Source organism: Chiloscyllium plagiosum, chromosome 12, assembly GCF_004010195.1.
Source record: "Chiloscyllium plagiosum isolate BGI_BamShark_2017 chromosome 12, ASM401019v2, whole genome shotgun sequence".
NCBI classification, from domain to species: domain Eukaryota; kingdom Metazoa; phylum Chordata; class Chondrichthyes; order Orectolobiformes; family Hemiscylliidae; genus Chiloscyllium; species Chiloscyllium plagiosum.
Genome location: NC_057721.1, coordinates 24,926,859 through 24,943,472, shown reverse-complemented (window position 1 = coordinate 24,943,472; position 16,614 = coordinate 24,926,859). Strand labels below are relative to the sequence as shown.

The 16,614-nt window shown below is 39.5% G+C and overlaps 1 protein-coding gene across 6 annotated transcripts in view; it reads right to left on the bottom strand.

Moving 5' to 3' along the window:
* The window catches only part of dmd (dystrophin), a 2,012,228-nt gene that overhangs the window by 93,609 nt on the left and 1,902,005 nt on the right, over positions 1-16,614 (bottom strand). For all 6 annotated transcript variants that reach the window (XM_043700735.1, XM_043700733.1, XM_043700734.1 and 3 more), the window contains 3 exons: positions 15,456-15,530; positions 9,646-9,847; positions 4,311-4,396 (listed from right to left, as the gene is read on the bottom strand). In XM_043700735.1, coding sequence (XP_043556670.1) covers positions 4,311-4,396; positions 9,646-9,847; positions 15,456-15,530 — 363 coding nt within the window. The remainder of the gene's footprint in view (positions 1-4,310; positions 4,397-9,645; positions 9,848-15,455; positions 15,531-16,614) is intronic.

The window sequence follows — 16,614 nt, the reverse complement described above, 5'->3', positions numbered from 1 at the left end:
AGCTCAACATGAACAGTAACTCCTTCAGAACCATTACCATACACAGGATAGCAAAGCCAGCATTTATTGCTCATCCCTAATATCACTGTGTGGAGCTGCTGCAGTCTGTATGGTATAGTTACACTCTGTGCTGGGAGAATCAGGAATTCCAGATTTTGTCCAGTGATAATGGGGGAGGAAGTGTGTTTTTTCAGCACCATACTTTGTGACAACCCATTTTTAGCCACTAACAGACCCCATTGATAGCTATTCACCCTGCTAGTCAGATCGTTATCCACTCCTTTGCCTGTTCTTTTCTCTCTTTGGTCTCTATTTCCACCTCTCATTCATTCCTTAACACCCACCCCACCCACTTCATCTTCGGCATATAAACTGGACATCAGGTCTGAGGAAGGGTCACTCAATCCAAAACGTTAACTCCGATTTCTCTCCACAGATGCTGTCAGACCTGCTGAGCTTTTCCAACAATCTCTATTTTTCACATATACTCTCTCAGGTAACAGCAACTCATTGTATGATACAACTTCAAAGTGGAATTCTCCCTTATGCACTGTCAAATCTTTATCCCTCAAAAGAAAATTCAAAAAACAGATTACTTGATCCTTATTTGATGCTCGTTGTGGGAGCTTGCTGTGAGCATGTTTGCTGTCTCCCTTCCTATAATAGTGATGACACTTTGAAGAAGTATTTAAAGTACTTCAGACATCCTGTTGGGAAACACACTCTGCATCAATGCACCTTTTTATTATTACATCTGCACAACAGTAATGGCATTACTCAGTCCCCTCCCTCATTCCACTGTCCCACCACTTCTGATCTTTATGAGGCATGACATACCAAAAGATGGTGGAGGAACAGTCTGGTACACTAGCTGTAAGGTATAATATAATGAATGTGACTATGTCAAGCAATTGCTTGACTAATCAGTGTGACAGCTCGCCCAATTTTGAATAAAATTCCCAGCTGTTAATGAGAAGCACTTTTCATGGTTAACAGGACTGTGTATTCCTTTGTTGCTTCAAGCTCCAGATGATCTGCCTGGCTTTTATTCTAATTTGACCTTCCTGAAATAGTGTTGATATAGCTGAGTAGCTTGCTGGACCATTTGATAGGAATATATTTGACTCTTGATAGCCCTAAGTGTCCTGGTTCAACGAAAGCAAATTTCCTCTCAAAATGACAATCTGGTCACCATCACCGACACAATCCAAATTTTAATGACTTGAATTTAAATTCTCAATTGCAATGACAATGCCACAATTTCCTTCTGGTTAGCCAAACTTCTATTATAAAATTCTCATTGTTGTTGTTCTCAAATTCATCCATGCTCTTGACCTATCTATTGTTGTAATCGCCTTCAGCCAGACAACGCTTGAGATGTCTGGCCAGCTCCAGTTCTGGTATCTTGATCACTTCCAATTTTAATCACTCCACTATTGGTAGTTATTGTCTTCAGCTGCCTAAATACCAAACACTGAAATTCCCTTAAATACTGCTGTCTCTGTTTTCTCCTTTACAACCTTCTATAAGATACCTCTGATCAGATTTTTGGCCATCTATCCTAATACCTTCTTTTGTGGCTGAGTGTCAAATGTCTTTTGACAATCAACTTGTGAAGTACCGTGAGGACATCTTATTGAAGTAAAAAGGTATTTCTAAAAATACGTTGCTGCAGAGTGTCACTTTATGCAACAGATATTTACAGTGAGTGCACGATTATCACACAACTGTTTCCAGTGGTATCAAGCTATACTTCACATCTATCTGTAGTACGTTCATTACGTATTTAGACACCACACACACACAAGCTTATTTAGGTTCAGATTTCCTCCACCATCATACAATCACAGTGGACAATTAACGTGAACAAACTAAAGATACATGAAGCTCAACTGAAGTCAAGTCCAATGTTTAAAACCCGATTAATTTATTTTTGTTCCCAGCTTTCCTATCCTCTTATACTGTTATGAACAGTTACAAAACCTGGCAATATTCTACCAGGCATTTCATTTCAGTCTCAAGCTCAATATATTGCTTAATGATAAAAAATATTTGGAACTTGCTGAGATTCTATTTACAAAATAAAGTCTTCATTTTAAAACAGGAATTGATGTTCCTGAAGGCAGACTTGGTAGCAGCAGAGATCTGCTTCAAAGCTGTGTGTTTTGAAAGCTGTCGCATCTCTCAATAGTATGAGCCAATGACACAACAGTAATATGGTCACATCTGGCTGAGAGATTATTCCATCAAACTGATAACAGTAGGTGGAGCTATTAATGAACCTCACCTCCAGTGTAGTTAGATAGATTACCTCAATTGTCAGTGTTAAGACCCTCTTATTAAGCACTGAATTCGAGGTTGGAATTTTCTCCTCTCAATTGTGGCGTGAGTAATGATGAACAAAGTGGAAAAAGTGGGTGAGCTGAACAGGTTAGACTGTCAACGCTGAGAAAGATTTTCCTGATTATCCTCTTGAGGGGAATCTGAATCTTGCACAAGTGGTGACTGCCTCTTTTCATGTATTTGCATCTCATTAATTACCCAACATGCCTCATTTCCTCACCACACCCAATTCTCTTCCAGGAAATTAGATGGCACAAAGTGCCAACATGCAAATCAAAGCGGGTACCTGGTGGGCATAGCTCACTGAATGATTGACCCAGCCACCACCTGAGTGTTTAGTCACACTCCTACATTGCCATGTCTGTTCACAGGTCAACTCTCTCAGTACTTTAACCCTTCAGTATTTCACTTGGGAGCTCATGGACACCTATAGCTTGCATGCTTCTACCAGGTTGCTTTGCACACAGGGACATAAATCCATCTCATGAATTGGTACAGGATGCATCGTGGGACTCTTATATTCCTTTCTTATTAGTCACTCACTTTAGTGTTTACATGGAATCTGCCAGACTCTGTCCACTTCCCATTGTTTTCTCAGCACATAATGACTTCAGGACTGACTTATAGGCTGTAGGTTCTGTACGGGTCACACTGTTTTCTTACCACACAAGGTCCTCACTTACAGGCTACTAGCTTCTGTCACTTGCATTGTTATCTAGAGCAGGAGGAGAGAGAGGCAGCTGGTGACAGTGGGGAGCACTGAACAGCTAATCCATCAATTAGGCACGGAGTGGACAAGTCAGTGGGCAGCACATTGAATGGCTTCATGGCATCAATAACATCCACTACATGGAGATCTTTGAATATTGAGAATAAAATGCAGCAGTAACATTTACTATCCATTATTATAACTGTAAATACCTGGCTAGAAATATGAAACAAACACAGGAATTGTTGGCAAAACTCAACAAGCCCAGCAGCATCTGTGGAGAGGGAATCAGAGTTAACATTTTGAGTCCAATGTGTCTTGAAATATTAACTCTGTTGCCCTCTCCACACATGCGGTCACACATGGAGTTTCTTTAGCACTTTTTTAATATGGAAAATAATCCATTTTTGTTTAGTTTTAAACCTTTAAAGGAGTTCAACTTCAAAGAAACATGGTCTTTGAACTGAGGAGGGAACAAAGCCTAAAGAAGCACTTGCTCCATGGCCATTATGTATAAGTGACATCGTGGTATATATATGCTAACTGGTATTGTGTTTGAACACAAACAAGTAGAGGCTTGTCAAATGTGCTTCCTGATGACAATATTACTTTTAAGGTTTCATCACATCTAGTGTTCCTATATCTGCAAGAATTTAAGTACTGTGCAAGAATATCTTAGTGTAGACACAAGAGAAATGCCTGCAACATTCTAGCGTGCTCTGGTGCAGCTAAGGTACATTAGCAGATTGTAATGCCAGGGTATTACATGGGGTGTGAGGCAGAACAAATAGGATTTGTACATTCTTCTCGGGGATGTAACTAGGCATCTTCCAACCGAGCTATTTCCAATGCTTGGGCATAGTGTAGAATCGCTCCTTGTGGGTTAATGAGGCATGTCAATCTCAAAGCCGTATTGACTGCTGCATTTCTCAATGAGTTCCTGAAGTTTAACCATTTCATTGTTTCCGATGCATGTTATTTGTTTATGCATACAGAAAAATCATTAAGGGAAGAGAGTTTATCAAACACAGAAAATGCACACATTGTTAAGAAAGCTAAAATCCATGAAACAAACCATGACCGAGACTGAAAAGTGTCTAAAATCTGCTGAACAGAAAATCCTTCAAGTTAGTTTTTCTTTTTGTGAAGTTAATTTTGTTGTGTCAGATTCAGCAAAGCCTATTTTTACTTCAATGGGTTTAGCACAAAGAAAAATGACAACAGAGATGTCTTGTAAAATATTCCAATACAAACTTACAGCGATACTTGTCCTCCAGGTGTGCTTTGCACAGTGACATGATGCCACTTTTAAAGGACAACACACGAATCTTCCCTGTTCGACCACTACACAGAAAGAAAAGAACATCACATTAGACTATCGGTGATACATTTCTAATGGACTTAATTGTGAGAAAAGGAAAGTTTTGCATGGTATAGAAGTTTTTTTGCAATTGTACACGATAGGCTGAAATTCTAGAACCTTGGAACTGAAAACAAAACAAATCATAATCCCTTGAAATCTCAGAACTGTGAGGACTCAGGCAAAACGGTGAAAATTACAGCACCCTGATATAACATTTGACAAACCCTTTTCAGACTGAATGACAAAACAGTATTTCACATAAATCCAATTACTCGTTAAGATAAAGGTGCCATGTAGTCTGACTAGACCACTGGGCTCTTCTCTCAATAGGCAGCGCATGGTGGTTTAACCTCACTTCAGGCAAGGGGTGAGGTGAAGGAGGTGGTATGGGAACTGAACCTATACTGTTGGATTCACTCTGCCACATAAACCAGCCATCCAGCCAACTGAGCTAACCCCCACACCACTCATTACTAGACAATGATTTGTAAGCATACTTATTTCTTTATGAAAATGTTAGAGGAACCCAGGATTACATGTAACTCAGTGCAATGCACAAGCCACACTTAGATGTCTAACAATGTCACAACTGAAGCTTGCTTGTATCAGCACCTTCATAGTCTGCATAAATATCTATTACATATCCATGTGTACATATCTACAAGCACCAATGACTGACAACTAATTTTTGCACTTTGCATTTAACTGAAGTACTGAAAATTAGTCAAACACCATTGATGAGTTTGAACCATTCAGCTTTATAAACTCCAACCTTTGCAAGATTTAAAAGACCATTATCTTCACTAAAGAGTGCTTATGTAAGAGAACAGTCAGAATAATTGGGCTTCAAATCTTCATTACAATGATAGCATGAACCAATAAATGTTGCAATGTCATATGTATAAACAAGGCACTTAAGTTTTGCAAACTTTTTTCATGAAAGATAATGCCTTTTTCTTTTTCTCAATGTGCAAATGATAAGGAATAAAAAATCAAGATCATTTTAACCTAATTCTTTGGAGAGGAAAGCCATCAGATTAAGTGTATCATTTTTTAACCTTAGCCAATATTCACCCCAATAACTTCATACATCTTGGCTGGAGCGATCAGGTTAAAACTGTGTCCATATCCACAAATATTCAATGCAGTACTGAATCATCCTTACAATCCTGTTCAAAGTTTGTGAGAAGATTTGTAGCTCGGGTGCTCGTTGTTGTGGTTCTGTTCGCCGAGCTGGGAATTTGTGTTGCAGACGTTTCGTCCCCTATCTAGGTGACATCCTCAGTGCTTTGGAGCCTCCTGTGAACGCTTCTGTGATCTTTCCTCCAGCATTTGTAGTGGTTTGAATCTGCCACTTCCAGTTGTCAGTTCCAGCTGTCCACTGCAGTGGTCGGTATATTGGGTCCAGGTCGATGTGCTTATTGATTGAATCTGTGGATGAGTATCATGCCTCTAGGAATTCCCTGGCTGTTCTCTGTTTGGCTTGTCCTATAATAGTAGTGTTGTCCCAGTTGAATTCATGTTGCTTGTCATCTGCGTGTGTGGCTACTAAGGATAGCTGGTCGTGTCGTTTCGTGGCTAGTTAGTGTTTCGTGGCCAGAACAGCCAGGGAATTCCTGGAGGCATGGCACTCATCCACAGATTCAATCAATCAGCACATCGACCTGGACCCAATATACCGACCACTGCAGCGGGCAGCTGGAACTGACAACCGGAAGCAGCAGATTCAAATGCCAGAGGAAAGATCACAGAAGCCCTTCACAGGAGGCTCCCAAGCACTGAGGATGTCACCTAGACAGGGGACGAAACGTCTGCAACACAAATTCCCAGCTCGGCGAACAGAACCACAGTTACAATCCTGTTTTTAGATTTTCTACAGGTCAAGTCAGAATTCAAAATCTGAGAAGTTACAAAATGCACATGGACTGACAACATATTTAGCCCTTAACTACATCCATTGCCTGGTGTGAGCCCCATGGACCTTGAAAGCAAAATGTTCAATCTCGAGTATGCCCTGCATGAGGAAAGTACAGGAGGAATAAATAATTTAGGATGCTAAATTTGAAAATGAAGAGAAGTGAAATAGTTTCCAAAGTTTTTAAGTTAAGTTTAATTTAGGTTTGCAAGTGATTAATTCAGACTGGATTCCGGAAATGTTCAACTCCAGGCTATCTTATTTTCTCAGAGCCCAGCTTTGGGCAAACCATCTCAATACGGTTATTATGGCCTGCAATGACAATTTGCAACAAAGAAGTGTGCAATGAAACCATCTGCACACTGGAGATAAATCTGAATTTATAACTGTGTGGGTATTGCCAGTATCTCAGCCAAGTATATAATGTACTGTCAATATTTACTGTTTTCTCACTCCCTCAGAATGCAGTGTCTCCATTATGAGGACTTTTGGGTAGGCAATCAACTCGCGAAATGGATACAACCGCACAACAAATTCTGAATTTACACAGAGATTGAAAGCCACCATCCCACTGTTCTTTCTCTGATTATTTTGCTTTTCATTTAAAGGAACATGGCTGCTGCAAACTGTTACACTTAACACTGTGCTTTTCAGCTATGAGCAGTAGAAGGCATAGCTTGTGCCAAAGATTATAAACCACACTCTGCTCTGTAAAACTGCTGTTCTAAAAATTTCTTTCTCCATGTATTCCCCAGCTCTTAAAAACAGGAAGTGTGAGGATGTATTTTCATACTGTCGCATAGAATTACATTCACAGGTTAAGTAATGGCCACAAATAAGCTTATTTCATTCAGCAATAACTGTGTATTAATTATGTACCTCAAAATTATGAATGATTCCTTAACTTATGCTCAGTGTCCATGATCTGTCACGCAGTGAAAACACACTGTTCATTGTTTCTACATTAATCTAGTCCCATTTGCCAGCATTTGGCCTATATCCCTCTACAGCCATCCTATTCATATTCCCATCCAGATGCCTTTTAAATGTTGTAACTGTACCAGCTTCCACCACCCTCTGGCAGCCCATTCCATACACACACCATACTCTGTGTGGAAAAAAAGTTACTCCTTAGGTCCCTTTGAAATCTTTATCTTCTCACCTTAAACCTATGCCCTCTAGTTTTGGACTTCCCCACCCCAAGGAAAAGACCTTGTCTATTTATCTCATCCACACCCCTCATGATTTTGTAAACCTTTGTAAGGTCATCCCTCAGCCTCCAATGCTCCAAGGAAAATAGCCCCAGCCTATTTAGCCTATAGCTCAAACCCTCCAACTCTGGCAACATCCTTGTAAATCTTTTCTGAACCCTTTCTAGTTTCACAACATCCTTCTGATAGCAGTGAGACCAGAATTGCACACAGTATTCCAGAAGTGGCCTAACCAATGTCCTGTACAGTTGCAACATGACCTCCCATGCTCAATGCACTGACCAATGAAGGTAAGCATACCAAACGCTTTCTTCACTATACTATGTGCCTGGGACTCCACTTGCAAGGAACTATGAACCTGCACTCCAAGATCTCTTTGCTCAGCAACATTCCCCAGGATCTTACCACGAAGTGTATAAGTCCACCCCGTTTTGCCTTCCCAAATTGCAGCACCTCACATTTACCGAAATTAAACTCCAACTACCACTCCTCAGCCCATTGGGCCATCTGATCAAGGTCAGATTGTACTGACAAAACCTTCTTTACTGTACACCACACCTCCAATTTTGGTATCATCTGCAAACTTACTAACTATACCTCCTATTTCACATCCAAATAATTTATGTAAATGACAAAAAGCCACTGGACCCTGCATCGATCCTTGTGACACACCGCTGGTTACAGGCCTCCAGTCTGAAAAGTAACCCTCCATCTCCACCCTCTGTCTTCTACCTTTGAGCCAGTTCTGAATCCAAAAGGCCATTCTTCTACGTTCCATCTGTATTCCAAAAGAACATGCCTCCATTATAATTCCAACCAGTGGATTCCACATTGAGCCATTTGAGAAAAGTTTTTACTCACCTCTCATTTGCTTCTTTTGTAAAACACTTTAAACTATGTGCTCCAGTTATTGATACATTTATAAGCAAGAATAAATTGTCTCTATTTACTCTGTCCAGATCCCTCAGGATTTTGAATACTTCTATTAAATCTCCTTCTTACCCATCGCCTCTCCAAGGAAAACAGTCCCAACATTTTCAATACATTTTCTTAACTGAAATGTCTCATCCCTGATGTTATTCTCATAAATCTCTTCTGCACACTCTTGAATGCTTTTGCATCCTTACTACAGTATAACACCCAAAACTGTACACAATACTCCAACTGTGGGCTAACTAGTTTATTCAAGGTTCAGCATAATATCCCTGCTTTTATACTCTAATTGATGAAGCTGAGAAGACTGATGAAGCCTAGAAGACTTAATACTTTAATACCATTCTCTACCTGTCCTGCCACCTTTAATGATCTTTGCACATATAAAAGCACTTCTCTCTGCTCCTACCGACTCTTAATAGTACCCCTTATGTTGCATGGTCTCTTCATGTTCTTTGCACCATAACATATTATGTTACACTTCTTTGCATTGACCTATGTCATCTATCTGCCCATTTCATACCCTGACAATGCCCTTTTAAAAGTTCTATTCTGCTCTTCTCTGAGTTTACAAAGTTTCACGTGATCTGCAAGCTTTTAAATTGTCCCCTGCAATCCAAGATCGAAATCATTAAAACATATCAGGAAAGGCAAGGGTCCCAATACTCGTTCCTGATGAAGGGCTTTTGCCTGAAACGTTGATTTTACTGCTCCTCGGATGCTGCCTGAACTGCTGTGCTCTTCCAGCACCACTAATCCAGAATCTGGTTTCCAGCATCTGCAGTCATTGTTTTTACCTAATTCCTGGGGACCATGACTGCAAACCTTTCTCCAGCTGGAAAAATATTCCTTAATTATGACTCTATCTTGACAATTCCTTAGCGAATTCTGTATCCACATTGCAACTGTCCCTTTTATTCTATGAGCTATTACCTCCTTCCAGATCTACTGCGTTTTACTATATACTTGATGCCTTCTGGAAGTCCACGTACATCACATCAACAGATGCCTTGGAGTCAACATAGCAACTTTTGTCAGGGGTGTTTGCCAGAAATAAATCAAGCAGTTTTGTAGTCACCCTACTTATCTCCAACCATAACCCTCCTTCCAACACCCCTTTCTTCCTGTATTGGTTCTGTTTGAGTTCATTACATTGTTCAAAGAAACATACGTGTCATAAACATTGAGGAGCCAGTTAAGACACATGTCCACGCAGAGAGGCACATTGACAAGGTTACTGTGTTCTTGTTCCAGTCGATCATAGATTGAAGTCAGGCAGTTAATTATCTCCAAAATATCCATTAGTTGATCATTTTGCTTGAGGTTGTGCTGGTCAAAAGCCTCACAAGCACTTGGCAGAGAGAGAAGATCCACTGTAGAGAAATAGAAAAACAACACTTATTAAAATTATGTTTGAATCTCTGAACAATTACTTGACAGCATTTCCAAAGAGCAAATCAGTGAGATGGCATCACTTCGCTGCAAATTATCCTGTGTGTCTGCACTGCAATATATGATGGGACAAATAAAATTATTCTGAATAATTTCAATATTGTCAATCAGAAATAATTTATTCCTCAATAAAACAATAATGCTTGAGGATGGAGCAGAAGCATCAGCACAGAAACCTTTTTTTTACTTGAGCAACATAAAATCTACTATCTATGCCTGTACTGTAAAAGTTGAGAGCAAAGATTTAATGCAAATACAAGCTGTGAACACCAGCATCAAAATCCCACTGCAAATACAGGCCATGAAATTCAGTAATAAAACTCAGTCACAGATTCAAACTACGGATATAAGAAACAAAATTGCACTCTATCTGCAAGGTGTGAAATTCTATGATCTGATCAATCCTCAGCGTTGGCCTCCAATTCTCACATCAAAGCGTACATTTGTCCAATACAACAGATTGGATATTCACTCTGTTTGAAACTTATGGTGTATTTTGTTGGAATTTGTGTTCCTACTGTCACCAATTTATTGCTGCCACCGTATTCTGATGAAGGATCTACAAATCATTTCAGCTGGCTTACAAATCGTACACATGAATAATGATGGGATTGATGAGATCATTGGTCATGCTTTTGGTCCCAAGCTATCGATCTTTTAGCCCAAACTATATAAGCTTTCCAAAGGTTGTACTTCAACAGGAAGAACTTAAGAGCAGCAGACTGTGGAACGGATTCCCAACGAACACACTGAGTATTGTCCATTCCTGCCTGCACAATCTGAAGCCAGGTCCTGGGAGAACACGCAAATCAAGATTTATACAACCCCCCCCACCCCTTCTGCCTCCTACCGTCATAACTGGAAGACTACATCCCCATGATGGCTCTTATACACCGTTCACTGCAAATATTCACAACTCAATTTTACCATGATCCAGATACATAAAACATCAAGTGCAGAGTTATACCATAATTTGAGCACAAGTATGTGCTTGGTTGCGTTTGGGTGTGGAGCAAGGGTTGGAACGGGTTGGGAGGGCGTGGCAATGTCAGACAACAACCTCATCAGGTCTGAACTGTGCTATACCGTTAATGGGCAGAGTTGGGCGGACAGGCAATGGTCAAATCTCGAAAATTATAGCCCATGACTTCTCATCTAATAAAATCTGACAGCTTTACTCCTCTAATGCAGCAAGTTATACGTGCTGAAAGAGAAGGGGAAACTATTTCAATTTGTCTTTCAAATGGTAATTGGATTAAAATCTGGATTGAAATAATCTGCAGGGGCATGGGGAAAGAATAGGGAGTAGAAGTAGTTGAACACCTCTTTCAAGAGCCAGCACCAACAAGATGAGCTGAATGGACTCTAACTGCACTCTATTATATGAACCAACTGCTGATTCTCAACACAAAACAAGAAAATGACACATGCTGCTTGAAAAAAGCTCTAACATAATAACATGTCCTTCTGAACAAACCTGACAAACAATTCAGGAGTACAATAAAGAATATAGTTTTTAAAAAATAATTGCTGAAGCCCCATACAAGCTTGCAAGAATAGCAAGTTTAATAGGGACTTGAATAAAGTAGCAGCATATATCTAACTCACAAGTATGGATAAAATGACAGAGCAATATTGTTGCGCAGTAAAAGTGATCATGACTGAGTTGTAAGTCTTGCTCTGCTAATGCATGTCACACCACAATAACCAAATGATCCATGTTCCCCTAATGCACATAAGTCAAGAGCTAGCCTTTGCAAAAGTCATTTTAATGTATAGTTTGTTGCCAATACATTGGTTATTTTGTGTACCTTTAATAAGTATAATTTAGGGGCAATCTACTTCAAGTGAAACTCATTCTTATTTAATTAGTTGAGCTACCTTTACATAAGTTCAACTACATGAATTTTCAGCCAAATACAAATTCAACTGTACCAAGTTGAGGGCCTGGTCAGATATCAACAAACAAGTAAACCATTTGTTACAATAGTTCCTGCAAGGAATTGAAAAACACTATTCTCCTAAGGTTAGTTTATTTGTGGACTTGGAAATGTACGATCAGCATCACAACACTTGTATCGATGGGCAAACAAGTGATAGTGAGATCCCCTAGAGTTAAATAATCAATGACAATTAATTCATTCCTTCAAGCAGGTTTGATGTAGTTTAATTAGAAACAAAACCTCAGTCTAAATGGATCAAATTTTGGAAAGACATTCACAATGATTTGACAATACAGATGCAACCCATACTGACATGACATCTATTTGGTAAATTGATCAATTTTTAAAAATATGTAAAACATTAACTTTGAATTGGCCTGAAGCTTTTAATATCAGAAAGAACTTGGATGCTAATGTTGTGTTCTGAAGATTCTGCAACAATTTTTGCATCATTTATGCACTTCCAAAAAAAAACCCATAAAAGGACATTTCATAAATAAGGGTCAAGGAAAGAAGTAACAGCACTGCATGCATCACTTTATAGCTTGTGGTGATTTTTTTCATTACTACCAAAGTGAAGCATGCTCCTAAATGCTTGCATTTCATGGATTGGTGCTTGTAACCTGCTGTTTCATTCACATTCATGTTCAGAATCCACTGTGGGACTTAATGCTTGAGGTAAGACAATTATCTCACTTCCATGATAAAAACTCCAACATACAGATTATACAGGGATATCTTTCTGCTTGATACTTTCATCAACTTTATGTATTATCAATAAAGATTTTGCATAAAACTTTTTAATCCCAAGAATGCCACTAAACTCTCCTGCTACAAACAGGTACTTAGAAGTTCTTGTGGCAATGATGTCATCCACATCACACTGTGGAGTAATCCTGAACATGTTGAAACTGGATTGCCGAATTGGAGGCTTATGAATAATGATCACTTCAAGGTAATGGAGGACAACCAGTCTCCACACAACTGTTCCCCAGCAACGAGTCAATACACTGAGGAGGGGGATGGGGATGAGAAGATTGGCAAAAAAATTGTACCCCTGATACTGACCTCATTCAAACCAAACAGTGGTTAGCAAAACTGGTGCTGAACCCCTGTAAAACACACTAACACATTCAAAACATTTTGAAGCTTTATAGACAAATAATTGTTGCATTTAAGTTGAGAAAATTGAATTAATACTTGTGCAGATCACAAGTTACACAAATTTGTGATTAACAAAAAACTATCAACACAAGAAAATGCAACTGTTTTGCCCACATTTAACAAAAAAATCCTTGAGCCTGATTCACAACGTAGTGATGATGGGGTGCTAATTAGAAACCCTGAAAAAAATGGGGAGCCAAGTGAGGAGGAATTGAAGGACATTTGTATTAGATTTTAAAAAGTGGTGCTGGTGATATCGATGAGGGACGGAGCAAGAGTTTAACTTCCTTCTAACACAGACATGCTGCTGGATATCAACCCAGCATCCAGAGACTGAAATCCTTGTTCCTGTATCCTAAGGCTGTCTGGAGGAAAGTGTGAATTCCCTCATATTTCCTACTCAGATGGCAGCACGGTAGCTCAGTGGTTTGCACTGCTTATAAATTTCCATGGCCTGACCCATGAGAGTTTAAAGGAGATGGCTATGAAAATAGTAAATGTGTTGCTAGCCATCTTTCAAGTTCCATGAATTCTGGGCCAGTTCTGCCACAGTGAAGTGTTGTTAGCATAACCCTACTATTTTTAAGATACTGGGAGAAAACAGGAAATTGCAGACTGGGTAGGATTCTTTGTTGAGCGGTAACTTTCATAAAATCACAGAATCACAGTGCAGCAAGAAGCCGTTAGGACAACTGAGTCTACACCAATTCTCCAAACAGCATCCCTGCCACACCTGGTCTCCACCCTATCCCTATTCCAACGCTAGAATCAAACCCAGATCCCTTGTGAGGCAGCAGTGCAAACCACTGAACCAATGTGCCATCTTCGGAGTAGGGCAACAGGGAATTCACACTTTCCTCCAGACAGCCTTAGGGTGCGGAAATAAGGATTTCAGTCTCTGGATGATGGGTTGATGTCCAACAGGATACCTGTGTTGGAAGGAAGCTAATATCTTATTCCCTCTCCCATATGTTTTAGACTTGACAACAGGGCTTCTTTACATCCTGGATTGGCAGAGTAGTGACATTCCCACCAATCACTGTAGCCCATTTACCTGATATGGACTGTGAGTAAGGCTAACAATCTGGCCACATAAAAGGATCTGCTGGGAAAATCACACAGAACATGACCTGTTGATTGCAAAGCTGATGAATATTAAAAGTCGCCAGGAGCGTTGCTGAACAAAGATCTTGGCTTAAAGGTTCATTGCTTCTTGGAAGTGGAGTCCCAGATAGTGAAGGTAGCGGTTAGTATGCTTGCCTTTATTGGTCAGTGCATGGAGTATAGGAATTGGGAGGTAATGTTGCAGCTGTACAGGACATTGGTTAGGCCACTTTTGGAATACTGTGTGCAATTTTGGTTTCCCTCCTTTTGGAAGGATGCTGTGAAAAAGTTCAGAAAATATTTACGAGGATGTTGACCGAGTTGGAGAGTTTGAGCTATTGGAGGCGGCTGAATAGACTGGGGCTATTTTTGGTGGAGCGTCAGGGGCTGAGGGGTGACATCATAGAGGTTTATAAAATCATGAGGGTGGGGATATGGTGAATAGACAAGGTCTTTTCCCTGGAGTGGGTGAGTCCAAAACTAGAAGACATAAGTTGAAGGTGAGAGGGTAAAGATTTAACATGCAGAGGGTGGTTCGTGTATGGAATGAGCTACACGAGAAAGTAGTGGAGGCTGGTACGATTACAACATTTAAAAGGCATGGATGGGAATATGAATAAGAAGGGTTTAGAGGGATATGGGCCACATGCTCGCAAATGGGACTAGATTAATTTAGTATATCTGGTCGACATGGAGGAGTTGGACTGAAGGTTCTGTTTCCATGCTGTACATCTCTATGACTCAAGTTCCCACTATACAAAACCCTGGTTAGACTAGACTGGAGATTTGTGAACAGTTGTTAACATAATGCACTAGGAACAATATATTGTTCATGGATGGAGGGCTGTAAAGAATGAGCAGAACGATACATGTACTCCAAAGGTTAAATTGTTAGGAGAGATTACACAAACTAGAATTGCATTCCTTGGAATTTAGAATGTTATAGGGTAAGTTATAGGCTTATCACAGTTTACAAGAAATTAAGAAGAAATGATAAGTTTGAGAGAAGGAAAATATCTCAGCTGGTTAGGAAATTTAGGGTTACATGACATAACTACAAATTCATGCTTCTCAGAAGTGAAGTTTGTAAAGGGTAAGTAAAGTTTGGAACTCCCCCACTAATGGTTGTCAATTGTTAATTTTAATCTGAAATCAACAGATTCATTATTAACCAAATACATTAAAAGAATAATAGGCAAAATTGGAAACACGAGGTTCAGTCACAAATCAGTCATGACCTCATAGTACAGGAACGGTTTGAAGTGGTAAATAAACTATTCCTTGGCAAAGAGCAGTATGAGGAGAAGACAATACTTACGGCAAAGAGCTTTCTGCAGTCTACGTAGCTTCATGGCTGTTCTGTACGCAGAAAACCTTACATTATTTAGATCGGCTGCATTAAAAAAAAACAAACATTCTCAGCAGTGCATCTCAGAAGTGACTCTTCATCATTCTAAACTTTTCTCGTAGGTATGGATTTTAGAACAAAATATTCATCACTTTCAATATCACACGCACATTTTATAACAACGATAGTTTGACAAACACACTTCTTAATATGATAAGCACCCATGGTGATGGAACGTGTTATAAACATGGATAAATGATTGGGAAACTAATAGAAGAGAGAACTGAGAAAAAGGTTTCACTTTCAGCATGGCAATCTGCATCTCCTGGTGTGTCACAGGCATCAGTAATGGGGCCACAATTATTTACAACATCTATTAATGACTTGGACAAGGCAGTAAATCTACGATCACCAATTTTGCAGAATATATTAAAATAGATGGAAAGGCAAGTACTAAGGATGACACAAAGAGTCTGCAGAGATATGGATAATTCAGGGGGCAGGTAAATGTTGAGTTAAATGAGTGGGCAGAGACTTAGCAGATGGAATATATTAGGAAAAATGTAGGCAATGCTCTTTGCCAGGCTGAACAGAAGAGTGAAACATGAACTAAGAAGCACTGCAGATAGCTGCAGCACAGAGAGATTTGGAGGTCCTTGTACATGAATCGCCATAAGCTAGCATCAAGGTCAATGAGTAATAGGCAAGTCTAAAAGCCTGTTTGTCTTTATTTTAAATGGATTGAATACAAAACATAGGGGTGCTTATTAAATCTATATAAAGAACCAATTAGTCCACATCAAAAATACTGTGAACATTTTTGTCCGCTTATCTAATGAAAGAAAAATAAACTGGCATTGAGGCAGTCCAGAAATGGTCCACGATGTTGATCCTGGGGATAAAAGGATTTTCTTATTGGGAAAGGTTGAATCTGTTTTTCAGGTTTGGAGTTTAGAAGAATAAGAGTTGAATTGTTGAAACATAGGATTCTTTGGAAGTTTAAGAGGGTAGATATAAAATGGTTATTTCTCCTTGTGGAACAGTCGAGGAGCAGGCTGCATAATCTCAGAGGAAAGGGTAGCATACTTAAGACACAGATGAAAAGGAATTTCTTCTCTCAGAACATGGA